A 26,065-nucleotide genomic window follows, 5' to 3' on the forward strand; every position below is an offset into this window, starting at 1 on the left:
GGAGCTTTTTTGGTCGTATAAATACAATCAATTTCAGCAAAACTAGCTGAATAGTTTATATAGAGGCATATTAAGAAATTAATTTCATTTTGTGGAACCTTTTTTGGACCCATATGGACTAGTTTTTGTCCAGAGATTCACACCAACCCTACATAGCCCTACATAATGCTAACAATCCCAATGGGGCCTGTTGTCCACTAATCAGGGGCCCATAATGTAAATGTTGGCATAAGATTAAATGCCCCTCAAACCATCTAGTAATGATACTGCAGATGTTCTTCACTTAAGGTCATTTCCAAAACAGAAATGGACACATATTGTATTTTACTCGTAATATTTAAATCAGCACAAATTAGATATAAACTCATTTCAGAGGTTGAATCAATTTTGAGTAAAATTATTTTAGGAAACACAATTTAAATAGTTTTGAAAGGAGAAATTTGTTCATTGCTGTGTTCCAGCTGTTTAAGAAAATTCATTATTTGCAGAAATAAATTATGCATAAAATCCAGACAAATTTATGAACGTCTGAGTTTAATAGATTCAATTAATTATAACTGTTTGTTTCATTTTTGTGCCATCAATAGTCAACGTGTTGTTAGACTGGCGATGAACTCCAGGATTGCAGCTGTTTCATTTCTCAATGCTGCACAGTGGATTTCAGTGAAAGGTTAATACTATCAGCTGTTATTATGAATTGGGGTCATTTTTCTAATAGGATTATTGCAAAGCTTTAACGTCATTAAAGCGAAAAAAAAATCATGTGCGGCGTAGTCTGCTGCCCTTTCCCCCCCCTGCACCATGAACCAAAGAGCGCTCATAAGACAACCAACTAATCAGCCTCGAGTTTGCGCTGATGTTACGGTTCTCGGTTGTCTCGGCGCTTGTCCGGACCTGCAGCGTCTGTGTGTCTGCAGAGGGATGTCAGCGGCGGTGTGTGTGTGTTATCAGAGCGAGTCCCCCACGTTTGGCTTCCAGTCGCGTCCTGCGCGCTGTGGGACGCGCGGGCGATCAGCTGAGCAGGAAAGGAGACGGAGCCAGCGGTGAGGAACAGGCGCAGTCGCTCAGCGTCCTTGTGGACATTTGCGGCGGAGTTTACTGCCGGGATCCGCTGCCGATTGTTCGCAAAGTGTCCTGCGCCGCGTCTGCGTCTGCGGACGGGATGTTGGAGGTGGTCGCCGCGCAAAAATGAACACAGGTGAGATGATTTTGTTTGTCCCCATTACAATGTTTGACCACATTTTCTGAAGATCAGAGGAAAATATTAGTTGTTATATGGTGTGATATTTTCACTTGTTACATTTGTTACTGAACTCGGAATCAAACACCAGAAAAATAACTTTTTTTTCTTCAAGAAGACATAGTTGTGCTTTTTCAAGAAAAACATCTGATTTAAAACTCAGACTGCCCCTACTGTATAAAAAGCAGCATAATTATAAATCCCTGAACATAAGTTATGTAAAATTGTGTATTAAAAAGTAAAGGCTCACAATGTTTGATGTAGTTTCAGTGAAATAACTGTTTTGCTGTTTTGAAGGTTTTGGGGGTACAGTTGGCTGGCAAGATCCATAAAAGACATATTTTGGTTCATAATGGTTTTATCTATTGTTTCATGTATTGTTCTTAAAGCTAACGGCCTCCTGACAGGGGTCTCTTTGGCTTGAATCACAGGAAGTGAGTCAGGGAAATCCCTCAGACCTCTTTGTATTCTTTTGGAACCCTGTCAAAGCATTACCAGTGCGTTATCGCCTTTCTGTAACACCAGATTTCAACAAGCCCACTGTAGTTTGGGGAATTAGCCATCCTACTGAAAAAGACGGACCAAGAAAACCAGGTGTTGGCACAGTTTTGCTTCTCTTGTAGTGGTTCATTAAGATTAAGATGGACATTCTCTTCCAAAACTGCTGGGAGACAAACCATATAGTTTGGGTTACTCTATAAAATTAGTTTTTGGACAAATATGGTGTTTCATTCCCCATAAGCACTTCCAGTGATAATCAGAGCTGTTTTTGCAGACACAGCAAAACCAAACTTTAAGAAGAGTTTGGTTTATTTATGGTCAGAAAGCCAACTCTATGAAACATCTCATACATTAAATTTGTCCATACAACCCACCGATTGACCTCTATTTGTCCATCCATTCATGTATCCACTTCTGTTTGTCATACATTGAGTTGAAGGAGCCTAAACATTACTTCACAACATTATTTTACTCTGAGTACCATGATACAGATGTTTTAATTAAAAATTGTGTTATATGGAATTGCAGGAGGTCCTTCCACTCCAGCACAACAAACTTGGGTACAATATCTATTTAAAACTAATTGGTATCTGTTATAATGACATCAACAAAGGATTCAGCTTTAGAGAATAGTGAATCAGTTTGTAGAAAGTACATTTGTTTGGTTCTGTGTGTAGAAAAGGCCTTCCTCGTCTTATAACAGAAGTCTTCACCATATTAAGATTGCTCTGTTGACAATCTTTGGCAACCTAAATTTAGCTAGCACCTATTTGAGACTGAAAATGTGGGTTGTTTATGGATCATTACACATGCAATACTTTTACAAAACATTGTTTGCTTTCTGGTGTGGCAAAACTCTTTTACTCTACGCAGGGTGGTTAACATAGCAGATTGCCAGCAGGAAATTAGTTAGTTTCACGCATTTTGTTGAGAAAGTGTTTTACTGTAATCTCAGTGGTCTGACTCTGACCACACACTATTTACTTCTATGTCTTTGTAAGTTGCTGAGCCATTTTAGGTCACAGGAACGCCACACAAATGACCCTGTGAGCTATTTTAAAGTCAATAATCTTACAGTTTCCCTTTCCTGTTGTTCTTTTAGACTGCACCCAACCTTCAGCGGTTCCAACGGCAAGATTTGTTTGTCACGCCAACCTGAAGCTGCTTTCCCCTCTGACCTCTGCATCCAGGGGTCCTAAACCTTCTGTAGCCCCAAAACCTAAAGTCAAAGTGCTGATAAATGGCAGCCAAGGAGGGTTCAGTAACGGGAGTGCACAATCTTCTGATGCAAGGGGTGACGAAGCCACTGTGAAGCAGAATGGCCTGAACAAAGTGATCATGAATGCATCATCTGGGAGGAAACACTTAAATCTCAGTAGTCTCAAATTCGACAAAAGAGATCTAGAAACTATATCAAAGGGGACGACGGACAGTGGAGGCACAGAAGCGGAAAAGGAGGAAGATGAAAGTAAGAACATGGATGATTGCAGATTAACAGACAGTGGCCTTACAGAGGAAGGGGACTCCCTGAAAACACTATGGGTCAGTGACGACAGCCTCCCAGCTGACGCCGAGGAGGCAGAGGAGATCACTGACACAGACGACACAGATGCTGGAGGTTGTGATGGAGGTGAGGCACTGGCTGACGCGGACGGCCTCTCAATGGGAGACATTTCCGCTGGTGCTGAAGATCGATTGTTTTGCCACTCCGTCGTAATGCAGGAGCAGATTCAAACAAATGGAGACAGAAGTACTGCAGATGATTCATCAAAGTCTTCTTCTGGTGAAAATGGGTTATGTCTTAAGGAGAGACTGACGGACACTCACGGAGGAGGGAAAGAGCCAGGTCCAAATTGGTGCTGTAACAGCCTGAAGTTGATGTGTGGCCATCAAATTAATGGAAAGAGTGAAAATCAGCAGGAGACCAGTTTGTATGACTACATTCCTAAAATCCACCAGCAAGTTTGTTCCGAAGCAATTGAGCCTTTTTACATCTGTTCAGAGGATATTATTAACATGACAGCTACGCTCTCAGAAAGTGGCAGTACGTCTGTCAAAAGAACTGGAGCACCACCTGGAAAATACAATGAAACATCTGAGAATAGACATTTAGTGAACACTGTTAAAGGTATTGAGTATGGCAGCAATGATGAGGCTAAAAAAATGGAGGACATGTTGAACCACTTGGACTGCCAGCCAAGGTTTAGACAGGTTGCCATGTCGGTGCCAACAGACACAGACACCTCACTGACGTCTTCTTTCTCTGAGAGCCAGCTGCTATCCCCAAATGACTCTGAAGTCTTCAAAGATGACGAGGATTTGGAGGGTCACATCGTGCCCTTTCTGGATGAAACCAGTGACATGGAGCTCAACATCACAGATGAGCATGTTTATGAGGAACCAGGGCAAAGTTCATGTACTGAAAGTGGTTTTCTTTTGGATAGCAAGACTGCTGGAATTAGAACACACTCTTTGTCAAATTATATTTCCACTGCTGTGGGGGATCGGGGTGTACAATTTCTCCATAAGACCTACATTAGTGGATTAGGACAACCTGCGTTGAGCAGCAGCCCAGTGTTAAATTCAACACGGCACAAAAGCTATTCCAAACCCAAATATTTGTCTCTGTACCCACGCTCCCTGTCCATGGAGGGACACAACACACCTCTCTGTATCTACAAGGATGACTCCTACAGACATAGAGATGGAGTTTCCCCATCTGAGAGCTTCTCCAGGTGCTCACCTCTCATCCAGTGCCCTGTCCACGCCGACCTCTTTGATGGATATCCCCCCTCCCTTTGAGCTGGCCTATATCACCAAAAAGCCTATCACAAAGAGTTCCCCTCTCTTCTTACTAGAGAAGAGTTTTCAGAGAAGGACAGGAAAAAGAAATCCTCCATTAAGCGCTTTCTGCTTAAATTTGGGTGGAAAACGGAACATAAGTCTGGAACAGATGCCAAGTCATCCTCGACGAAATCCTCGGCTGAGTCCAGCCATTGTTCACACAACAGACTTTTGGAGTTTGATCGGCAGAGCGTGAGTGGATCCCCACAACTAAATTTACGTCAGGCTAACAAGCCTCAGGGTTCACCTGAGTCTTCATCCCACTTTCTGTTCCACAAAGACAGTAGAAGGAAAGGGAACTCTGTGGCCTTCCTCAACAGGAGCGTTGTCCGAGTGGAGTCCTTCGAGGACCGCTCCCGAGTGCCTTTTGCACCTCTTCCTTTCACCAAACCCCGCTCCATCTCCTTCCCCAACACTAATACCTCAGATTATGAGAACGTCCCTCCACTCAGCTCAGATTATGAGAACGTTCAGGTGCCACAGTGGAGGCCAATTCGACAGATGCCACTCACACACTTCTTTGATCGCCCTACTCGAGTTTTGTCTTCAACAAATGAAACAGACGGTTATGTCGACATGAAGAGTCTTCCAGGATTTGAGACAAAAACACATTTACCTGAAGAGGAAACTGAGAGGTATGTTAACAAGGTTGACTGAATTAGAGCTGAAATTATATTTGCTTTAATGTGGCAGAAATCTGCTTTGTTTTTTGCTCATTAGTTGGAAAACTAATCTATTTCATCAAGGTGAAGGGACTATGACAGAGTTATTTGTCTGTTCCTTTAACATTTAGCAATTCTTGTCACACTCACCTGCACCACTCATCATTTCCACTAAGGTACTGGTATTTTAAAATGGGCAAACTTGGGTGGGGTTGTACCTGTTTAAAGATATCCAAATGAAGCCATATTTATTAACCAGCTAATATCAGTTTCTTATACATTTAATCTCTTCTAAAGAAATAAGCATTTCAAAAATGCTGTTAACTTTAGAGAGCTTCATTTTAGTAAGAGGTTTCATTTGGATAAGCAATGTCTTTTCATAATACTGTTCATACACAAGGTAATTCAAGGTAACTTCATTGATTTTCTGAAAATGAAATAAAATACATTAAAATATAATAAAGCTTAATATGTAAAACACTTTTTAAAAATTGGCTAAGAAGTAAGAAATGTTAATAAGCAATTTTAAAACATAAAAATTAAAAATGATTGTCAATAGATTGTTTTTGTCCATTACAGTGGTGTAGACAGCCTTTAATTCTACGCTTCAGTCACTCATCAGTGTCTGAGGAAATCGTTCATTTTGTGCTTTAGATCTGAGGAGAATAAAAATTAATGCTGGCTCACCTAAACAGACCTCTAGTTCATACATAACTTAAAAAGTTAAGGCTTCTTCAATTTTTGGTGAAGTAAAAAGTGTGTGAAAATGTTTTGTAGAGGAAAGTTTAATTGCATTTCCCAATTTCATGATCTGTGCAAAAGACCCCACAACAGTAAAATGTGTTTTGGGGTTGCTTTTTCTACTTTTGTCTAATTTTATTTTGACTGCTTCCACTAAACGTCAAGAAGTCAATAACTTAAAAGAAAAAAAAATACTATAGCATGAAAGAGTCTTAAGTCTGGCTTTGGTGTAGCCATGATTTAGATCTACTTCTTTTGATGTGTGACATCATTATTGTCAACATTATTGCCTCCTGCTGCACTGCAAAGTTATTGCATCAATATTGATTGGAATCCGAGTTTTCATTTTAGTCAAAAACTGAGGAAAGCAATATACCGGACTACGGTGGTGAGAGCCTTAATGAACTCCGGCTCTGTGCCGATATGTTGTTATGGCATGTTTGGAGGGAGGCTGAACAATGCTGTTAGAAATGTTGCCTTACTGATTTTTAAAGCTTCTTGTCTCTTTAATTTGGCATTATTTGTTTTTATAATCGAGTTGTTGTGTGCCCATCCCTCTCTGCATTCCTGCCTGTTTTGCCCATATCGTTCAGACCTCTCAGGATGAATAATAGTCAGAGCAGTTTGGACTCATTGCTCTTCTCCAGCCAAGCAGCTACATCAGGCATAGATATAATCTCAAGGTGCTCTGTAGTCAGCAGATGGTGTCTGCAGAGCTTCCCTCTTTGTGCTCACCATCTCTTATTGTGTATGCGCAACCAAACAGTACAGTATCGGGATAGAAATTGCAGCGAATTTTATTTATAAATGCACCAATATGTAATTTGAAATCAGTGACTGTGTTTTATATATTGTTACTACACCGATATAATAACAACCTGCATATGTAAAAGCTCCAAATGAGTCACAGATACATTATTTCATCTGCTCAGGTGTGTATGTCCTGATTTATTGCAATTTAAATGCAGAATGATGAGTCCAAATGTAAAACACCTGTGTGAGCGAATGCATTTCAAAAATAGATCTTAAATAATACATCTGAAAATGGATTGAGTCAAACCAGCTTCTGTGTTTTAGTAAAAAAACTGAAAACAACAAATCATATTCAGAGAGATGTAAAATCTTTGAAAGATATTTCAAAGATATCTTTTAAATTTCTTTAAAACATATATTTTAAAGATATTCAAAATATCTTTTAAATATACGCTTGAGCAAGTGTATATTTACACTTGAGCAAATACATATTTTGTTCACTTAAAGTATACTTTTATTTAATATATTTCTGAAAAGCAAACAGGCAGTAGTGGCTAACATCTTCTTGGCAAAGCTTTAGCCAAGTTGTACAGTTTGAGCATCATTCAAATGCACCATCGTCTGGTGTCTGCTTCCAGTTGAATAACGCACAAAATCATAAACCTCAGATCATCTCAAGCTGCTTATTTTTTCAACTTCAATGTGCTTTCAAATGACCTCCATGGTTACCATATATCAGTCAGACAGAGTACCGTTAATAAAAATGTCCCAAACCGTTAAAATTCAGCACAAAAGCAGAAATGAAAACAGCCTAGAGAAAAGATGAATTAGTTCATTAGAATCAATTAGAAACTTGACCCCATTTAGTCCTTCTCAGTGATCTATATACTTAAACAATTCATTCATATTTATTCTGGTGTAAAGCTTCTTTACTACTTTTCTTTGGAGCACACAACACACCATTTCTCATGCATCAATCAGAACATTTGTAGTTAAACTATCAAAAGGTTTTTTGGTAATAGATGTCCATGACAAGCTTGATTTTCCTGACCTGCTTTTTGTGATCCTGCCACTTTTGGTGGGTTATTGTAGCGTGAGTGGATCACCGTTTTGGTGACAAACCTTTCAGATAAGATGTTGTGTCCAAACCCCTGGAGACTCTTGCAGTGAAAGATGAAATTACTTTTTAATCAGCTTTGCTTTTTTTCCTGAGTTAGGGCGAGGTTTGATATCACGTCATTCATTGTCCTCTGGTTGGCCTGAGGTACAATCTGCTGCTTACTTTGGCCTGTAGGTATGAATTCAGATTCAGTCTTTTGATAACTGAATTATAACATTTGTTGATTAATTGTGATTGCTTTTTGTATATTAAAGTCAAATTACCTGGATGCACTGACAGTAGAGTTCATCCCCCACTCCTGGTAATTAGCAAATACAGATAATCTGGGTGACTCCAGCTCAGCTGAGGGAATTACAGTTCACTCTGATTTCATCTGAGGCAGTGATCAAAGACAGCTGCATGTCTTTTTATGCATGCATGTGAATACTTTAGTTATATAAAAATGGTCTCCTTTTATTCGGATGGTGAGATGATCCAGTGTTGACTTTAAACACCCAACAGTAAAATAATTCTCTAAGCATTTTATCTGCTTGAGCCTCTGCTGAAGCCACTGGTGGGTTTTTACCACAGCACTGTAAAAACCGGTTGGACTGAATTGCGGTTTAGCCTGCAGAAACCATATTAGTTAATTATTACTTAGTTTAAAAGTCATTGGCAGCCGTGTCTGATTCACCGGATGGCCTAAGGAGAAGTGGCAGCTTTATTTTTTATCTCCTTGTGTGATTTGTATCTGTGCAGCTTCCTCCTGGAGCTTTTTCATGTCGTAGCAATGGTGGCGGTTTCTGTGGGAGTGATATAAAACCTTAATATAGAAAGTGTTCATGTGTTGTAGTTCCCTAACTCCATCCCCCTGGTATCTCATCCAAAGTTTGTTCCAGTAAGCAGTAATGGGCCATGCAGGCTGTAATGTGTGTGACGCAGAGAGCCAAACAGCTCACATATGTGAATCGTAAGGAGCTCATTTGCATCTCAGTGGGGTTAAATCCAACAGCACTGGGAATAAAACATGGCAGGAGGCTTGGCAAGGCAGATATCAGTTTGGAGGAACACAACATTACGCCACTGTAAGTTAAAAGCTCGCTTTTATTTGCATTGCTTACATTCCCCACCGTGCCACAGCCATTAGCATATTCATTTTGGTTTCACTAGAAGAAAAGCAAGCAGCATAAAGTACCAACATGTGTCTCTGGTTGGCAGCGGTTGTCACTGGAGGGTTTTCTGAACCAGTTTATTGCTTTTTACAATCCTTCAATCTTTTATTTATTCATATTGTCTGCACTAAATATGCTTATTATAGTGATAATTCAATGTAGAAGAACTGTAAATTAAAATTTGATGTTTAAATTAAATTCATGTGATTTATTACCAGATGACTGATGTCTGAGAACAGAGATAGAGGCATATCTGCATCTAATTGCAGAGACAAATGTAAAATCTGTGTTTGTAGAGAAATTAAGGTCTTAACAGGAAGATACCACTTGGTATCTTCCCTTTGGCTTCTTCTCGGCTTATAAGTGACAAAACATACCAGATAGTTCGCTCTCTTTTTAGTTTCTTTTGCTTGTTTCTCATTGGTCAAAGTTTATTTATGACTTTTGCCTATCATTAGTGCATTACCTTAATTTTTATATTTACTAATACAGAAGAGGAATTTTTCTTCTGTCAAAGCAACTTCAGTCAACTTTTCTCCTATGATTTTTGTCAAATTGTCCTTTTATTTTGTTTCTATATTAAAAATAGCACTAAAATGTTATCAAATGTTTGTAGAATATAAAAACTACATTGAATACAAATTTAATGACTTTTTCTTAGAATTTTTTTTTTTTTTTTTACAAAATGATTATTTTAACAGCATTTGAACAAATCCTGGAGGTTTGGTTCTCGTCAAAGTCACTATTTGACTTCTCTGATTAAGTTTAAATAAATTAAATCACACACATTAACTCTGGTTAACAATTAGGTGGTTGTGCTGGATTTTATTTGGGGGGTATCACAGTGAAGCAGTTTTATCACATGAAATCTTGTTACATATATTGAAATTTTCCGATGTGAAATCTGTAGACCTATATATTTGTTTGCATCTTCAGTTGTAACTGAATCATTCAGGACAGATTTCAGCAAAAGGTCTGAATAACTGCAGAAATCTGTCCATCTGCCTCTAAACAAGCCAGCGCCTGTTAATGCCCAGTCTGGACAGGAAGTCCACTTCTTCACGTGATTCTTCCTACGTCCTCATTTATCATGTCCTCTTGTCTTTTTCCTCAGTGCCTACACAGAAGCCTACAACGTCTGTTCGGTGGCAGCCGGTGCCATGAATGACGGTCGGGGAGAGACGGTGGGGGACGAAGACCAAGGACGCACCTCTGAGGAGGAAGACGTGGGGACAGACGTCAACTATGACCGACAGGTTGGCTCCCACCAACACTGAGTCTGGGAAAATCAAATCATTCTAATTAAAACCTTGTATTTATTTCCCAATTACTGCTTAAGGATCTTTTAATTTAAATTTCAACTTATTTCTGTAGTTATTTGGAGGAGCCTGGTGTCTGATATTGGAAAGGAAATTAGAAGAACACAATGACAAAAGGGAATTGCTTGTGTTTCACCTCCTTTTATTGCACAAAGGGTCTCACAAATCAAGATTTAGAGGCAGATTAATGGAGGATAATGGGCTTCTTGAAGATTGTCAGAGTTATTAGGAATTTAAGCACCGCTTGGAGATGCTGTGAAGAGGGGAGACAGTTTACTGTACATTTGTTGAACCTCAGCCAAAATGAGTGAATTACTTGTAATGCTGGGCCAATTAAAAGTTAGTTATGTGACTATTTACAGTCCGATGGTCGATCCAGAGCCTTTTACATCGTTAAAGAGCTGGTGGATACAGAGCGACTGTAAGTGTAATTATCTTGTTTCATTTCATGTTTGTCTGTCTGTTATAAATAATCATGCTCCAAAATGAATCCTGACTAAATGAATGTTTTCATTTTGGTGTTTAGACATGTGAAGGCCCTCAGATTGCTGCAGAAAGTGAGTGAAGTGTCTTTATCGTTCTTATAAAACTTGTCCAATATGCATTGTACACCGTGCAGAAGAAATGTATTTGCACCATGCCAGAGTTTTTAAACCATTAAGTGAAGTCCTCCACTTTTGCCACTCGGTTAGGACTTTCGGAAAGCTGTTGGGTCTGCAGTCGGGGATGACGGGCAGCCTGCGATGGACGATGAGACGCTCAGAGAGATTCTCAATGAGCTGCCTGATGTCTACATACTGCACAGCAAAATCCTCTCTGAGCTGGAGAGTCGAATCGGACAGTGGTGAGTCTGCAGGAATCAAACGACACTTTCCTGCAAAAAACCCCCAAAAAACTGGCTGACATATAAGCAAAACGAGATGCACTAATCAAAATTATGGGGCCAATTTCTGATTTCCAGTTTTTGTAAAGTCTTGATTTGCCATGAGCTATTTTAGTCTAAATTTGAACAGCATTTAAAATATTTACTTAAATTTCCTGCTGTGTGTGTGTTCATTTTTATATGTTTTTGTAAGATTGAACTATTATTTGAACCAAACATAAAATATTAAATTATATTAGCAATTATTACAATTACTGAAACCTCAGTTTTGAATATTGTAGATAACGTAGAGCCTTACAGTGACTGAGATCTTAAAAAAGCTGCTGACATGTTCAGCTTTATGTTTCAAAACTTAAAGCACAACTAGATAAAACTAGACATCTTTATTGTACTGCAGTGAGCCTTCCCGTTATCTTTAAAATCTTGCTCTCTCTCATAGTTTCATACATCACAGAAACCCTATTTTGATTAACTTCATACACCTCTGAGCTTAAAAAAAAAACTAACCCAGACTCCTCTTTGTTCAGTAAAAGCTTTCAAATTGGGAGTATTGTTATTCATTAGTACTGCTACATTTACTGATTTTTTTTCAGTGATTTTTTTTTCTTGTTAATTTTCAATCATCACTATCAGTGAGAAACTATCCTCTTCCATGATCTCACCTCAGCAGACTGGTGGACGCTGCTTCCTCTGTTTACTTCTACCTTTGGTTTCTTTCCATTCAGGGAGGACAGCCAAAGGATTGCTGACATTTTCCTGTCCAGGAAAGCAGAGTTTTTGATCTTCACCACTTACATCGGCCACTATGATCGAAGCATTAGTTTACTGGAGGACGGCTGCAGAGCTTCACCTGCGTTTGCAGCTATTGTTCAGAAATATGAGGTCAGATCTGTTGTTTCTCTCGTTCAGAATTTGCAATCTTTGCTTGTAATTTTGCATTTCAAATGTTGGAGGTTCTTAAGATCCTGAACTTAGTATTATTTATACAGTGTTACCTTCTGGTATGGTGCAAAATTACAACTATGAATGCAGTTTCTTATTACAGGGTCACTTTGCTTAATCTCTGTTTAGTTTATGAAATAGAGTTGCAGCATCTGTTCACTGTTTAAAACAATAAAGTATTTTGGATGTAACTTCAGCCTCTGTCGCAGATCAATGCTGAGGTTGTTTATCCCCCTCGGGGGCTAATAATACAAACTACCCCTGTCCTTTGCAATAACGCAGCTGAATTGTGGATGGATGTCCAGTGGGCCTGAGTGTGTTTCGTTTATGAACACAGGAGTTTTAAAGGTTCTCTCCACGTTTTATCGACCTCTGAGGAGAGAGCTGGCATCAAGTCTTTGCAGAGCTGTGCAGTTTTCTGACAGATTTAAGTGCCTGGACGTTGAACATGTCCTTTGATTCCCTTGAATGCTTTGTTTATTAATGCCAGCGGCTATTTTGTTTGCCCTTTAAATGTGAAACTGGTGATAAAATGCTTTTCCCCCACACCTGGGCTGGTCTAAATCTGATTGATTTTTCAAGCTGCTGTTTAGGACTCAAAAACACAAGGCTGCTGAATGCTGAGGCAAATATTACACAAACAAATGTATCCATACTGCTAAGATGTGGACTGAACCTTAAATGAAACCCCATTAGAAGCAATTCTCTTACACTCACTTATATGAATTGTTATGCATGTAGTAAATAAACTATATCTATAATTATATTAAAATGTGTCGCAGTCCTAGTCCTGTATACTAACATTTGATGGGTTTGATTTGCAGATACAAATAATTCTACCATATAAAATGGATACATAAAATAAATCCTGAAATAATGTTTTTTTTTTTTTTTTTACATATAATATATGTTTAACATATAATAACTCTATTCATTTATGCTAATATAAAGGTTTCATTTGTGTTTTGTTGTTTTATTCATTATTCCCAGTAAAAAAACAGTCCTACGTTAAATTGGTCTGAAAGACGACTCAGGGAGAAAAAAGTATTTACTTCAAAAGCGTAAAAGACAGATTTAGAACAATCTCACATTTAAACTTTAAAGGCTCTTCTCAAACTAAAAGTAAATTCTTTGAAGTGTCTCTTTCAAACTGTAATTTATTGTTTTAGGAGCAGAACCCATCCGGGGAGAGAGTTTCTCTCCAGCGTCAGCTCCTGCAGGTCGTTGTGCGTGTTGCTCAGTACCGTCTGCTCCTCACAGGTGAGTCGCTAACTAAAAAAATTAAAGAGTAATTGATTCACAATGATGCAGATATTATCACAACAATGACAGATGATGGTTTGGTGAATTTGTTTTATTCCGAAAGTAATAATTGCTACCTCTCCTCTCAGATTATCTAAACAACCTGTCCCCCGATTCCAAGGAATATGAAGACACCCAAGGTACAGTAAACATGTGGCGATACCACAAACAAAAACTACCCAGCTGCTGCTCTGTTCACGCTCTCTCTTAGTGCCAGGGGAGCTTTACATGACTCTGTGTGTGGCTTTGTGTTCACTGCAAACCTATTTGTGCTCATTTGGCATGGAGGAACGGCCAAGAGAGAGCCAATTAAGATTTCTTTGTTTGGAGTGGAAACCCACTAGACAGCCACTGCAGCTCCTTTCTGCCTGCAGACCGATGTGTGTGATACACCAGGAGGCAAGCCACTGCAACACTATCTGATGCTGCAGAACCGATAAGGGAGACGTCTCAGTCAAAACATGCAGACGCTCCCAGACTCCTCACTGACTGTACCGTTTACATGCAGGCAAAGAGTTTCAAAACTTCCTAACAGCTATGAGAATTTGTCGAGACTGATCAGTCACCGTTTTATTTGTCTTTTACAGCTGCAGTGGCGATCATGTCTGACATTGCAGATCAAGTCAATGACAGCTTAAAACATGGGGTGAGTGTCAAATTAACCTCTGAGACACAACAATAACTATTTGCTGGAATGAAATTAAGTGTTTTACCTCATTTCTTAATAAAGAAGAAGATATGTCACTTAGTAGCACAAGATTAGCTGAGCCTCCAAGTTTAATAAAACATGGATACATTTTGAAATGAATAAAAATAACCAAAAGAATCAAAATCATGTGATGTGATGTGAACACAGAATCACTGAGGTTCTTCTGTGTTCATATTGTAGTCAACCTGCTCAATCATGTTATTGATATTTGAGACAAACAATAAGTGATTACAGGCTTTGATGTAGTACAAATTACACAAAAGTTAAACACCTTCATTTGGATGATTCACTCAGTGTAATTTATACAAGAAACAGATCACCATGATGAAATATTTTCCATAATTATGCATGATTTTTACTACGTCTAAACGTATATTATTTCATTAATGCATTTACCAGATGTAAATTAACATGGGAAAAAATAAAACATTTTGAAAAATGTTTTTCCAGACAGTAGTCCTGTTTGTTTTCCCTAAATATCCATTTTGTCTCATGTCCATAAGCTCCTCACCAATGAAAAGACACTGAAAATGTGCATTTACTGTGTATAAAATATAGAACTTCAGCATTCGTTAGTCTGCAAAATGAAAGAAAGAAAACCGAATGTATTCCCTTAAACTCACCTGTAATTTATGCTTCGCTGTTTGAAAGAAAACATACATTTATGAAACAACCTAACTTAAAATCCTGCATCTAAAAATGCGTCTGGATTAAAGTTTTTCTGTGATTCATAGTTTTATAGTTCCTAAAGTGGCATTTTTCACTCTCGACTCATACGTTCCAAATAAAAACACTTCTATTTGATCCAAAGTCAACAAAACGTGTCCTGTCTTGTGATTCAGGTGATGACAACCGTAACTTCTGACTCTTTCATCTCGTGTCTCGTATTTTGACTTGTCATCTGTCTCACTCTGCTGTTTTGTCTGTTCCTCAGGAGAACCTGTTGCATCTGATCAACATAGCGTACAGTGTTCACAGCCCACGGGACCTAATTCATCCTGGCAGGGTATGACTCTGATAAGAGCATTGTTTTCTGTCTGAGCCTTTCTGTTTTGGCCAACCCACCCTGTCTGCCCTCCACCACCCCTTGTTGTTGGCCTTTTACACAATCAGCGAGCTGGGAATACCCTGCCAGCCTGGCCTAAAATAACAAGGCCGGACGGCTGCAGATGCACTGCGTTTGTCAGGATCACAGGAGCTGCCAGGGGTGCCTGGTTTGATTTAACCGTGTTTTTTTTTTTCTTTTCTGAACTGTCAGGTTTTTGTGAAGGAGGGAACCCTGATGAAGGTCAGCAGGAAGAGTCGACAGCCCCGACATTTGTTTTTGGTAAAGGCTACTTCCTGCTCGCAATTACACTGTGACACACAGTTTATATCTGCGTTTTTGTGGATATACTAAAACCTGTACAGTTTGCAGAATTGTTGTTTTTACTCAAAACGTATGTTTAAAACACAGAGTGGGGAGTTTTCAGCCTGATCTATTTCCATGTCCAGACTGAGCTATTAGGAGCAGGAGTTTCCTGGCAGGATGTTTCCGAATGTTGAGTTCCTGAATCGGTGCTTCACTGCCGGCAGAAGGAAGGCGGCGTGGATCTTTTAGTTCCCTAAGACCTGAAAGGTCCACACAGACATCTTACCATGCTTCATGTGTGCATCCTATCAGCTACTTAGCTGTAAACTCACTAAAATTATGTAAGAGTGAACAGATAAGGACGAAGGAAAAAGGTATTTAGCTTAAATACTATGTTGCAACCTTTGACTTGTTGCAGTATTACTCACAGTATAAAGTAATATTGTGAGTAATACTCACAGTGTAAGTATTTTATCCATTTTATTGAGATAATCCTAAAGTAAAAATAATGATGGAAAGAAGTCATTTTATTATTTTTTGGCAATAAGTTGTAAAGCTTTCACCTTATATAACTACATAAAGTCAGAAGCTCACAAATATTACTCCCACAATAAAGCTTATACTCTTTTTGAAACAGGTCAGGTTGGCTAGAATATACAGGATAAAAAAAATGTATATAGATATAGTACTAAATGCATATTTTAGCAGTTTTTTATATTCTTTTTCATAGAATTTCTGCATTAAATTTTCACAACAAAATAGCAACAATACCAGTGATCATAAACATCAACATCCAAAAAAAAAAGAAAAGAATATGGCAATTTTCAAAAAATGACCACAAATTTCATGTAGCAGATATTCATTAAAACAACTGAAGTTGTATTATTTTTTCTCCCCTCTGCAAATGTGACACATTTTCAGCTCTAAATGAGATTTTTCTGCTGGATTGAGGGTAAAAATGGCTTTCATTTTGCAAAGGTTGCAGACTCCTTGTGTGTCACATAAGATCACAGTAAAATATAAGGAGAATGAAAAAGCCAAGAGCTTCTCGAAAGTTGTTAATTATCCAGTTATCAAGGTGTCTTGCTGTGACATTTAAAGTTTGTATTATTGTCCCAGATCCTAAAGAGGCTCAGAAGTGTCTCATCTAACAATTACTGCAAAATTAATCAGCAGGAGAAGGTAGTTTGTGTAAAATTAGATTTCTAGAATCTGACAAAAAAATAAAAAATAAAAAAATCTTGTTCTTTTAATGTACTAAAGTGTACAGTGACTTTAAACAGGTCCAAGGTAAGGTGTGTGATTTGATCTCTCTCAAAAGGGTTTTGCTGTGTGATTTTCTCTATCATCGTTCTGATTCTTTCCTTTACTGTAAAATTACAAAGTTACTTTCATAAGATTTAAATAGAGATTAAATGCATGTTCTAATTGGATCAGATTATTGTTACAATTATTTGATAATGACAATATTCAAAACTCAAATACTGTCTTCATGTGGAAAATCTCACAGCAGAGGAGTTCTTTATTAGTCTGGAGTGACACCTACTGGAGAGTTGCAGCTAATGCACAAGTAATCAAAGCTGGCTTGGTGACTGTTTCCCCATTTTATTTATATTATTTGCATTCGTTTATTTATCTTGTTCTTCTGCAGGGTTCACAGTGAGTGCTTTGTCTTTTTTCAGATGAACGATGTGCTGCTCTACACTTTCCCCCAGCAGGACGGGAAATACAGACTGAAGAACACGTTGCCACTCAGTGGGTTGAAGGTCAGCGTCTCGTCTTGTGTTGCTCTCACTGTGATTTTCAGCCACACATTTTCTTTCAAGATCTCCTCCTGCTATATATTTCATTCTTTGCATGTTTCTCCCTCCGTCTCTCTCGATCTAATATTTGATTCATGATATTTTTGACAAAATAAACAGGTCAGTAAACCCAACATCCCAAATGTCGAGAATGCCTTGAAAATAGAGGGATCAGAGATCTCCATTGTCCTGTCTGCCAGGTGAGTCAGTCTAAAATAACAACAAATACAAAATTGAATAAATAAAATCATTCAGATCAGATGAGTAGTGTGTGTGTGTGTGTGTGTGTGTGTGTGTGGTGTGTGTGTGTGTGTGTGTGTGTGTGTGTGTGTGTGTGTGCGTGCGTGCGTGTGTGTGTGTGTGTGTGTATCTTTTGCAGCTCTTTCCTTGAAAGAGAGGACTGGTATTATACTCTCAATCGCACTGTGACTGAACAAGCCAAAGGCTCTGCAGCCAGTTCTGGAGAGGTGAGCAAATTAATGAAATTAAACTAATAATTAGATGCATAAGTTTGTTTTTTTGGTGTACATTTGAATGTAATGTAGATGCTGACTTTAAAATATGCTTTTCTAACCAAAAAGTGATTAAATATCCAAGCACAATTATGACAAAAGCTCATTCAAACAACAAAGGGACATCCATTCAAACTTTTAATTAATACATTTAGATATCAGTGATTTCAATTCTTTCTGGATTTGAAATAAATTGCAAAAGCAGTTCTTCTCTACCATGAAAACTTTCCCTAATTTATCACTAATATTGTACTTAAAAATATATCTCCCATTTCAAAAAAATTTGTCAAATATCCAACCAAAATTATGACATGGCTATAAAAACCATAGTGTTCAAAGTGCAATTAATAAAGTGACATTCATTCTCACATTTTGTTGAGTATTTATATATGCCTATATGTATCTATGAGTTCAATTCTTTCTGCGTTAGGGTGTTTCAGAAATGTTTTATAAAAGGAATTGTTCAATTAAGACATTAAAAGCCCCTAATTAATGACATTCAAGGCTGTGATTGGTGTATGTAAACCTCTTGCTGCATCACAGCGACACTCAGGAAGATGTGCAACTTCCTGCCGTCTGTTCAGATGAAGCGCTGAAGGTGTTTGCATGTCTTGCAGACCAGAGATCGTCTTAGGCTTTCTCTTGGAGAAAAAGCTCCCACTCTCGTTCCTGTCTCAGAAGTGATGATGTGCATGAACTGCACTGCAGATTTCAGCCTCACTGTTCGCAGACACCACTGCCACAGCTGTGGAAGAGTAAGTCATTTACCCTAAGACACTAAACTCTGTTTTGACCTTCATTAGTAGATCAGGGAAGAAACTGATGTTTGAAGACCACAGTCAGCTAGACACATTAAGACTTGACTCTCTGTGTGGAATGCTTCCAGTGTTTTTAGAGATTGTTTAACATTTTTTCTTCATTGTTACAACAGATTGTTTGTCGAAGCTGCTCCAGGAACAGATATCCACTGAAATACATGAAAGACCGCATGGCCAAAGTGTGTGACCACTGTTACAACGAGCTAAAAAAGAGAGGTAATAAAAAAAATATCTTCTTTTTAAGTGTGTTGAGGCTTATTTCACATAACAGATGTCAGAAGTTTTAATATATACATATATAAACTAACAAAAGAAGTGACAAGCCAGTTGAGATCATAGCTGAAGTTTGCCAAAGAGTGAAGATGTTATATCGGGACATTAACCCAGATATTAATACACAACCCAGTGGCCTTTCAGGAAAAATGTGCTTGTTGAAATGTGGTGCCTGAAAGGGAAAATAAAAATATACAATCATTCATTTAGTTCAGACAGAAAAATAAGTTGCTGCTTCATCCGATTATCATCAGAGGAACATCTTCAGATTCCACCTGTTCAATTTTCCAGGATCAAAAAGTGATTTTAATGTAGAGACTTTTTTGGTTGGTGAAAAATGACAAGAAAAGTTTATTTAGTTTCAGTGTATTTTTCTACATCAAGATCTTTGTGTCTGATTTTAGTATTTACCTTTGTTTTCTTTATTTCTGAGGGTTAGATGTGGTTCTAGTTCTTCTGTTCAGTTGCTGTTTGTGTCTGTAAGTTCCTGAGTTTTGTAATTAAATATTCTTCATCATCTACCGTCCACCTTCGTCTTGCTGCATTTGGAAACTGTTTTCCCACAAAATCCAAACTGACTTTTTAGGTGACTTCATCTGTGAAATGTTTATTCCTAATCTGTGGTCAGAAAAACATGTTTGCTCTTGTGGTTATCAAGCTGAGGAAATGTAAGATTCCTGTAAGCGACTCGCTCCTTGGGAATGAATCACTCACATATCTTGCTTCCTCTTTTGGGTAAAAGGAAACCATTTGTCTTTGCAGGAGAAGAAGTGTCTGAGCTCTCAGCCAAAAGTAGCCCTCGGTTGACCCGCTCCAGTCGTCCCCTTTCCACCGTATTCCAAAATATTCATCCCCCCAACATATGGAGACATCGAAAAGGCACTGTCTCTTTTACCCAGGTAAAAGAACAAAATGCCCCACTCACAGTGCAGCAGGTTCTCCTTGTTGTGATTAGTAAGAAAAGCTGGCGTTATTTTACAGGCAACCATGTCAGAGGAAGGCTCCATCAGTGGGACTCTGCAGCGGAGCAAGACAAGCAAAAGGAACTGGAAAAGACTGTGGTTCCTGCTGAAAGACAAGGTGCTTTACACCTACCGAGCCCGAGAGGTGAGGGGAAACATGCAATCCCCTTTGACCTGCACAGCACACAGTGACATGCAAAAGTATTCATGCATATTGTGTGCAGTTAGTAAAATTACAAACACAAATACTAATGTACTTGTAAATATCCTTGTGCAACTGTTAAAATGTGAAGTGAAAAGAAAGTCTGAAGCACCGTGTGCCGTATTTTCAGTCTTTAGTTAATACTTTACAAGTACATCTGTAAGTGTTTTGGAATATGTTTCCACATAGATTTTTGCAGATTTGCTCAAGCTCATTCTTTGAGGTCTGGACTTTAACTTGGCATCTAAACTTGGGAATAATTTTTTGCAAACTGCAGCTGTATTTGTGCTTAGACTTAATTATACGTATAGGAAATGCTGTCGCACTGGGCACTCCTTTTATGTTGGGCAGTCACTTAGAATGCCCTCAGTGAAAGTTTGCAGCTTTTAATCATACCACTTGAAATTAGAAAAAAATTCAAGTGCCATCATTTCTTTTTTACACTTAAAGAAACACTTGAAACAGCATTATTTAATATTTATATGATAAATGAAAACAAAATAACTGCATATAGCAATTGTTTGTTATCCTTGTCGTTTTTTTGTGGGTTTTTTTTCATCTTCAGGAGAAGGTAGCGTCAGAAAGTTTACCGCTTCTGGGTTTCACAGTGAAGCTACCTGACAAGCAGGGAAGAGACACAGAGGCCAACATCTTCCAGCTTTACCACCAAAATACTTTGTATTACACCTTTAAAGCTGAAGATAACTTCACAGCTCAGAGGTGAGAAGCTTGTTTAACTTACAACTCATGATATGACATTAAAATGTTATGTATAGGGAAATGGTGTGTTTTTAGGATTTTGCCTGCACTGCATCTTTTTCTCTTAATTAAATTAAAACTGCAGTCATGTGATCTTTTTTAAAGAAGTATAATCTGGATCAGAATCTGTACTCCCTTTGACAAAACAGCAAAAACTAAACTCTTTATAGCTTCATGATCAAGCTTTTGACTATAACAAATCACTGGAAAGTTCATTTAATTTATTGATTAATGTATAGAGGCACTGGCATTTGATATCAACAAATATTACTCATTTTGTAATCTTTGTAATCTGTAATTTGTGGTCGTAGTTCAGTTATTGTTTTCAAAAACAAACATCTTGAAAGTTTTATCTTGGGTTGTTAGACTTAAAATGCTGATTTATGACTGAAACAGAGGGTAGAGTTGTCTGGTTGATGCAGATCAATTTCAGCAGATCAGTTCTATTCATGTCTTTTAGCAATCAAAAATCAAAGACAACAACAATTACATGTGGAGTTCCTCAAGGCTTCATTCTCGGGCCACTGCTATTGAATATCTATGTGCTGTCCCTGCTCAGATTATTATAACCTACTAACTCTCTTATCCTCACTTCATGACTACAGTTTATAATTGACTATCATAAAAAATGTATGACTAAATCATCTTACTTCATCACCAGCACATAATAAAACAAAATAGCTTCATCTAAATGCTACTCCAGGATCCTGACCAAAGCCAGTGTTTAGATCGCCTCATCAGCTCCCTTTTTGTAAAAGGTCACGTTTTAAATTATGATAATAATGTTGGACCAAAATACATTCAAGATATGAACCATGTAGACTTTTCAGTGTGTCCAGGACCAGAACTAAACAACAGGAGGCAGCATTTAGTTTCTATGCTCCTCAGCTCTGGAACAAATTTTGTTACATGCAGGTTTTCCACTAAAGCTAAATATTAATGCACCACTCCATTCTCATCTTACTTTAGCTACTTAAAGTTTTTGCTTTGGTTTCTCATTTGAAATGCACAGGTAGATACATAAATTGTTATTATTATTATTTGTAGTTTTTAATGTAATAAACACTGCTATACAATATTGACTTCATCTAGTTGTAATTCATGTTGTCCTCCACTTATGTGAAATCTTTTACCTTCACAGGTGGGTCAATGCAATGGAGGAAGCCACAAATTTATAGACTCAACCCTTCTGCTGCCTTCACCCTCCTAAAACCCTGTCTACAAAAAGTGATTGGACGTAAGACCAAACTGGAGAGACCGGAGAAAGGCACTTTTCTGTTTGTCGGCATGTCGCAACGCCCCCAGCTAAGCTGAGGAGAGGAATACATGGTGTTCTTTAAAAAGAGGACACAATCTACCTACTTTGTCCTTCTGCAGTGTTCTTCCCTCCCCGCTGTCGCAGCAGGTGTGACACCAAGGGCTGCAGGAGATGATGGCCCAGATACCTGCCAGTGTGGAGCGCCGCCTGTCAGCTGTTACTCACCGCCCCATTTCCCAGAATCCATCACCGTTATTATCACGTCTTACACAAGACACACAATACAGTCAATTCACGGCATGTTTGGACATGGTTAATTTATTAATCTGTTTGACAACACTGAACAAAAAAATGAAAAGTCGGATTTTGTTCTTGTTTACATGAAAAAACAAGCTGAAGCCTCAGTCACTAATCTCAAATGGCCTCATATTTGCTTTGATGTATTGATGCCTTAATTTCAACATGTGCTTTTTGTACTTTATTTAAAGCATAAAAACACTAATTGGTGGGAAGAACAGATTGATCAGACAAGAGAAACATATTTTCAAAAGACTTATTTATCTGTGTACCATATTGTTGGAGAGAGTCCTTCGTGTAAATCAATTTCTTTCTTAGTTTGCACTGATATTAAAGGCATAATTCAGATCTTTTTTTAGCCAGTTCACCTTCAAAAATTTAGAAATAGATGATAATTTACCTGCAGTAAATACAAACATCTGTATTTTGATTTAGTAAGGACCCAGATAAGCTGGTCCCAGAGACATGAGAAAACAGAGAAAACTTCTCAAAATAAGTCCAGTTACCGATACTTTCCCCCCATATTTTGAACCAGGCATCTTTTCTGTGGATTTTTCTTCAACCACCAGGGATTCACTTCTTTAGCAGGAAGTGAATCATTGTGAGTCAAAATTAGAACTCAAAGAAGAAAGCGCTGATTTTCATTTAGAACAAGCGCATGCTAGCAGCAGGCACGACGGAGACATTTCTTCAAACTCATATGAAGTAACTTTTAAGTTGAAAGCTATTGATCTGGCAGTTGTCAATATCAAGTAATATCAGTGTTTTAGAGTCCAAGCTTGAATTCAACAGACAATCTGTTGAGGGAGCTAAAGATTAGGGTGATGACAGAGAGGTGTTCCAACCTCATGGCTAAAAATAAATAGACCTGATAACTGTGAAAACGCTTGTCAGCAAAATACAAACTAGTTGGATGTTGAAATATTTAAAATGGCTGCTCAGAAGCATACAAATATTGTTTGCAATGCAGTTTTTAAATTAAAATGCAAATAAATACCAAAAAAATTGTTATTGGAAAACTAAAACTCTTTTTCAATGTTTTTTTTTTATTATTCTTTGAGAGATGACTTCCACATATTCTAAGGAAACTTCTTAGTTAAGTAAAAATAATCTTAATTCCTAATCTGCCAGGGTTCTGAATAAGTTTTTACCTTAACTGTATTTCATCTATTTGGAAACACTTTACAAGTTTTGCAGGTATTTCACGGAGGAACATCATTGGTTGCACACTGGCTTCAAGCTCCATTTTCTACTTGAATATTCATTGAATTATTTGCTAAAAAACATGATAAACACTCAATGCAAATAGATAGTAATATAAAGGTCAAAAAACAGCATTTGCATGAACTGCTACAATATCTTTAAGCGTTGTTTGTTGTCTTTGCTCTTGAACTCAACGCCAGCTTCAGCCTGTGGGACAAACTCATTTGGATTTGAACTAAATAGAGATGCTTTGGAGGTTAGCTACTGCAGGTGAGAAATTAAATCTGTGCTACATCAACAATTTTGAACTATGCCTTTAAAAAAATTCTGAGCAAACAAAAGGGATTAAATCTTTGTCTACCTACTGAAAAAGTATGTAATTTTTAAATATCTTATAGCAAGTGCAATGTAAATTCATTTTTGTGTAAAGAGTCGCCATCTATCTGTACACAGAAGCGCTGGCTTCGATGGAAACGTGAAACTCAGATTGACTGCACTGAGCTGCATAATTAGTGTCTTGGATTTTGTACTGTACCTAATGATTTATAACATCATTTGCATTTTTAGGCAAAGTAAAAGAGACAAATGATGGAAAACTGCCTTCGCTCTTTTACGTTCTCCTTGTGTCCTCTAGATGGCAGGTGAGGTTCATTTTGAAGTGAAGCAGAGAGCTACCTACTTCCTGTCTCAGTGCCCTTGTTAAGTGAACATGTAGCTCTCACGCACCAGAACTACAGCTGCACTTGCAGGACTCCGGCTACTACCGGTCTGCCACGAGACGTGGAGCTGGCAGATGTCTCTGAACTGCGGGAGGAGACGCAGCAGAGATTGAGGGATACGCAGACCCATGCGGCCAATGAAAGGCCAGGCCTGCTCTGCTTTCCATCTCCCCCCTGAGGCTGCCTGACCCAGAATAATATCAGGCACAAAGTTTGCTTTCTGGGACTGCTGAAAAGTTGCAGACACCTCGTCCTACATAAAGGACAGACCATTTATCACTCTGCTCTGCCTTTCCAGCCCCACTTCTGCTTTCTTCTCTTTGTTTCTTAAATTGTGTCATTTTTTTGCCCTCTGCTGCTAATAATCCAAAAGACTGGAGCTTTACATTTTATTTTACATTAGAAATATATTTTATGGAAATTCTATGTGATAAAAATTAACTTAAGCGTTGATTGAATACATGGTTTTCAAACACATTAGATGCATTTGTTTTCAACCTCCTTTTCTCTGATACCCCAAAATGAAACTCAGTGCAACCAATTGCCTTAAGTAAATAAAACCTTTCTGTGTCTAATTAGCACTTTAATGCATGAATTATGATCCTTATGTCAGAATTGTTTTCCAAGTTGTTTTTATTTTTCGTAAGCCGTAAGGGTGGGGAAAAAATGATAAAAACAAAGCTAAATTATAGATTTCTTTTTCTTTTTTTTTTTTTTGTTAAACGTAATTTTATCCAAATACAAAGTTATTTGGAAAATACGTCAGTAGTATTGTACTTTACTTTACTTGATGTAACAATATATATTTTTACCTGCAAGAGTCGTCTAAAGTAGAAGAATGGACCGGGTTGGTTGGCATGCTTTATGTTTGTCTGCCATGTTGGATTTAACAAAAGTTTTCTTGCACTTGCAGTGGATGGCCAGTAGTTGATCGTGTATTGTATTGTAGGATGCACTAAAGGTTGGCTGACTCAGATGAAAGTCAAACTTTCACCTGCATACAAAATGCCATGTGATGTGGAAAACACAAAATGTACATCACATAGTGGTGGGAGCATCATCCTCTGGGGATGTTTTCCCCCGCAGGAACAAGGAACTTACTCAGAGCTGACCGGAAAGTGGACTGACCTATAGAGCAATGTTGGAAATAACCTGCTAGTGGCTATAAAACACTTAAGAATGAGGTGGAGGTTCACTTTCCAGGAGATTAATAGCCTTAAATATATAGCTAGAGATTCAATGGTTTTGATAAGAGGATATTGTTGGAATGGCTTAGTCAAAGTCCAAGCCTAAATCCTTTGAGAAACTGTTGCTCTCCGTCCAATCTGATATAGCTTCAGCCATTTTGCAAAGAAAGTGAGTCACAGTTTTCGGTTCCTAAATATACAAAACTTGTGGAAAAAGAACCTAAAAAACTTCCAGCTGTTCTTAACACTGAAACGGTTTTGTAAAATATTCACTAAAGACATTTCTAAATTTAATTTGTGAATAATTTTGAAACCATGAATGCTTTACTTCCTTTACAGGATTCTTAGCAACTTTATGTTTGTTGGTCTACCACAAAAAAAAAAAAAAAAAAAATCAAAATCAAACAGGACAAAATGTGGAAGTAGCTCTTCAGAGTTCAGTGCATTTTGCAAATACAAGCATAAATACCCGGTATTAATCAGACATCGTTTTTAAAATTCAAATACATTTTTTTGTATTTTTTTTGTAATATGGATATTTGGTGCTTACTTTTT

At 37.9% G+C, this 26,065-nt stretch overlaps 1 protein-coding gene across 1 annotated transcript; it reads left to right on the plus strand.

Moving 5' to 3' along the window:
- The first annotated feature begins 943 nt into the window (after positions 1-943).
- LOC129358375 (FYVE, RhoGEF and PH domain-containing protein 5-like) lies at positions 944-24,976 on the plus strand. Its single transcript, XM_055027380.1, is given in 23 exon segments — positions 944-1,198; positions 2,844-4,476; positions 4,478-4,599; positions 4,602-5,220; positions 10,127-10,268; positions 10,694-10,752; positions 10,858-10,888; positions 11,024-11,175; positions 11,940-12,096; positions 13,326-13,416; positions 13,548-13,598; positions 14,046-14,104; positions 15,102-15,173; positions 15,426-15,494; positions 17,201-17,284; positions 17,441-17,520; positions 17,700-17,787; positions 18,450-18,587; positions 18,764-18,866; positions 19,686-19,822; positions 19,905-20,030; positions 20,653-20,807; positions 21,988-24,976. Coding segments are annotated over 23 exon segments (4,215 nt in total). The 5' UTR covers positions 944-1,188; the 3' UTR covers positions 22,025-24,976.
- Positions 24,977-26,065: the final 1,089 nt, after the last annotated feature.

Source organism: Poeciliopsis prolifica, unplaced genomic scaffold, assembly GCF_027474105.1.
Source record: "Poeciliopsis prolifica strain line A6 unplaced genomic scaffold, Auburn_PproV2 SCAFFOLD003, whole genome shotgun sequence".
Lineage (NCBI taxonomy): Eukaryota > Metazoa > Chordata > Actinopteri > Cyprinodontiformes > Poeciliidae > Poeciliopsis > Poeciliopsis prolifica.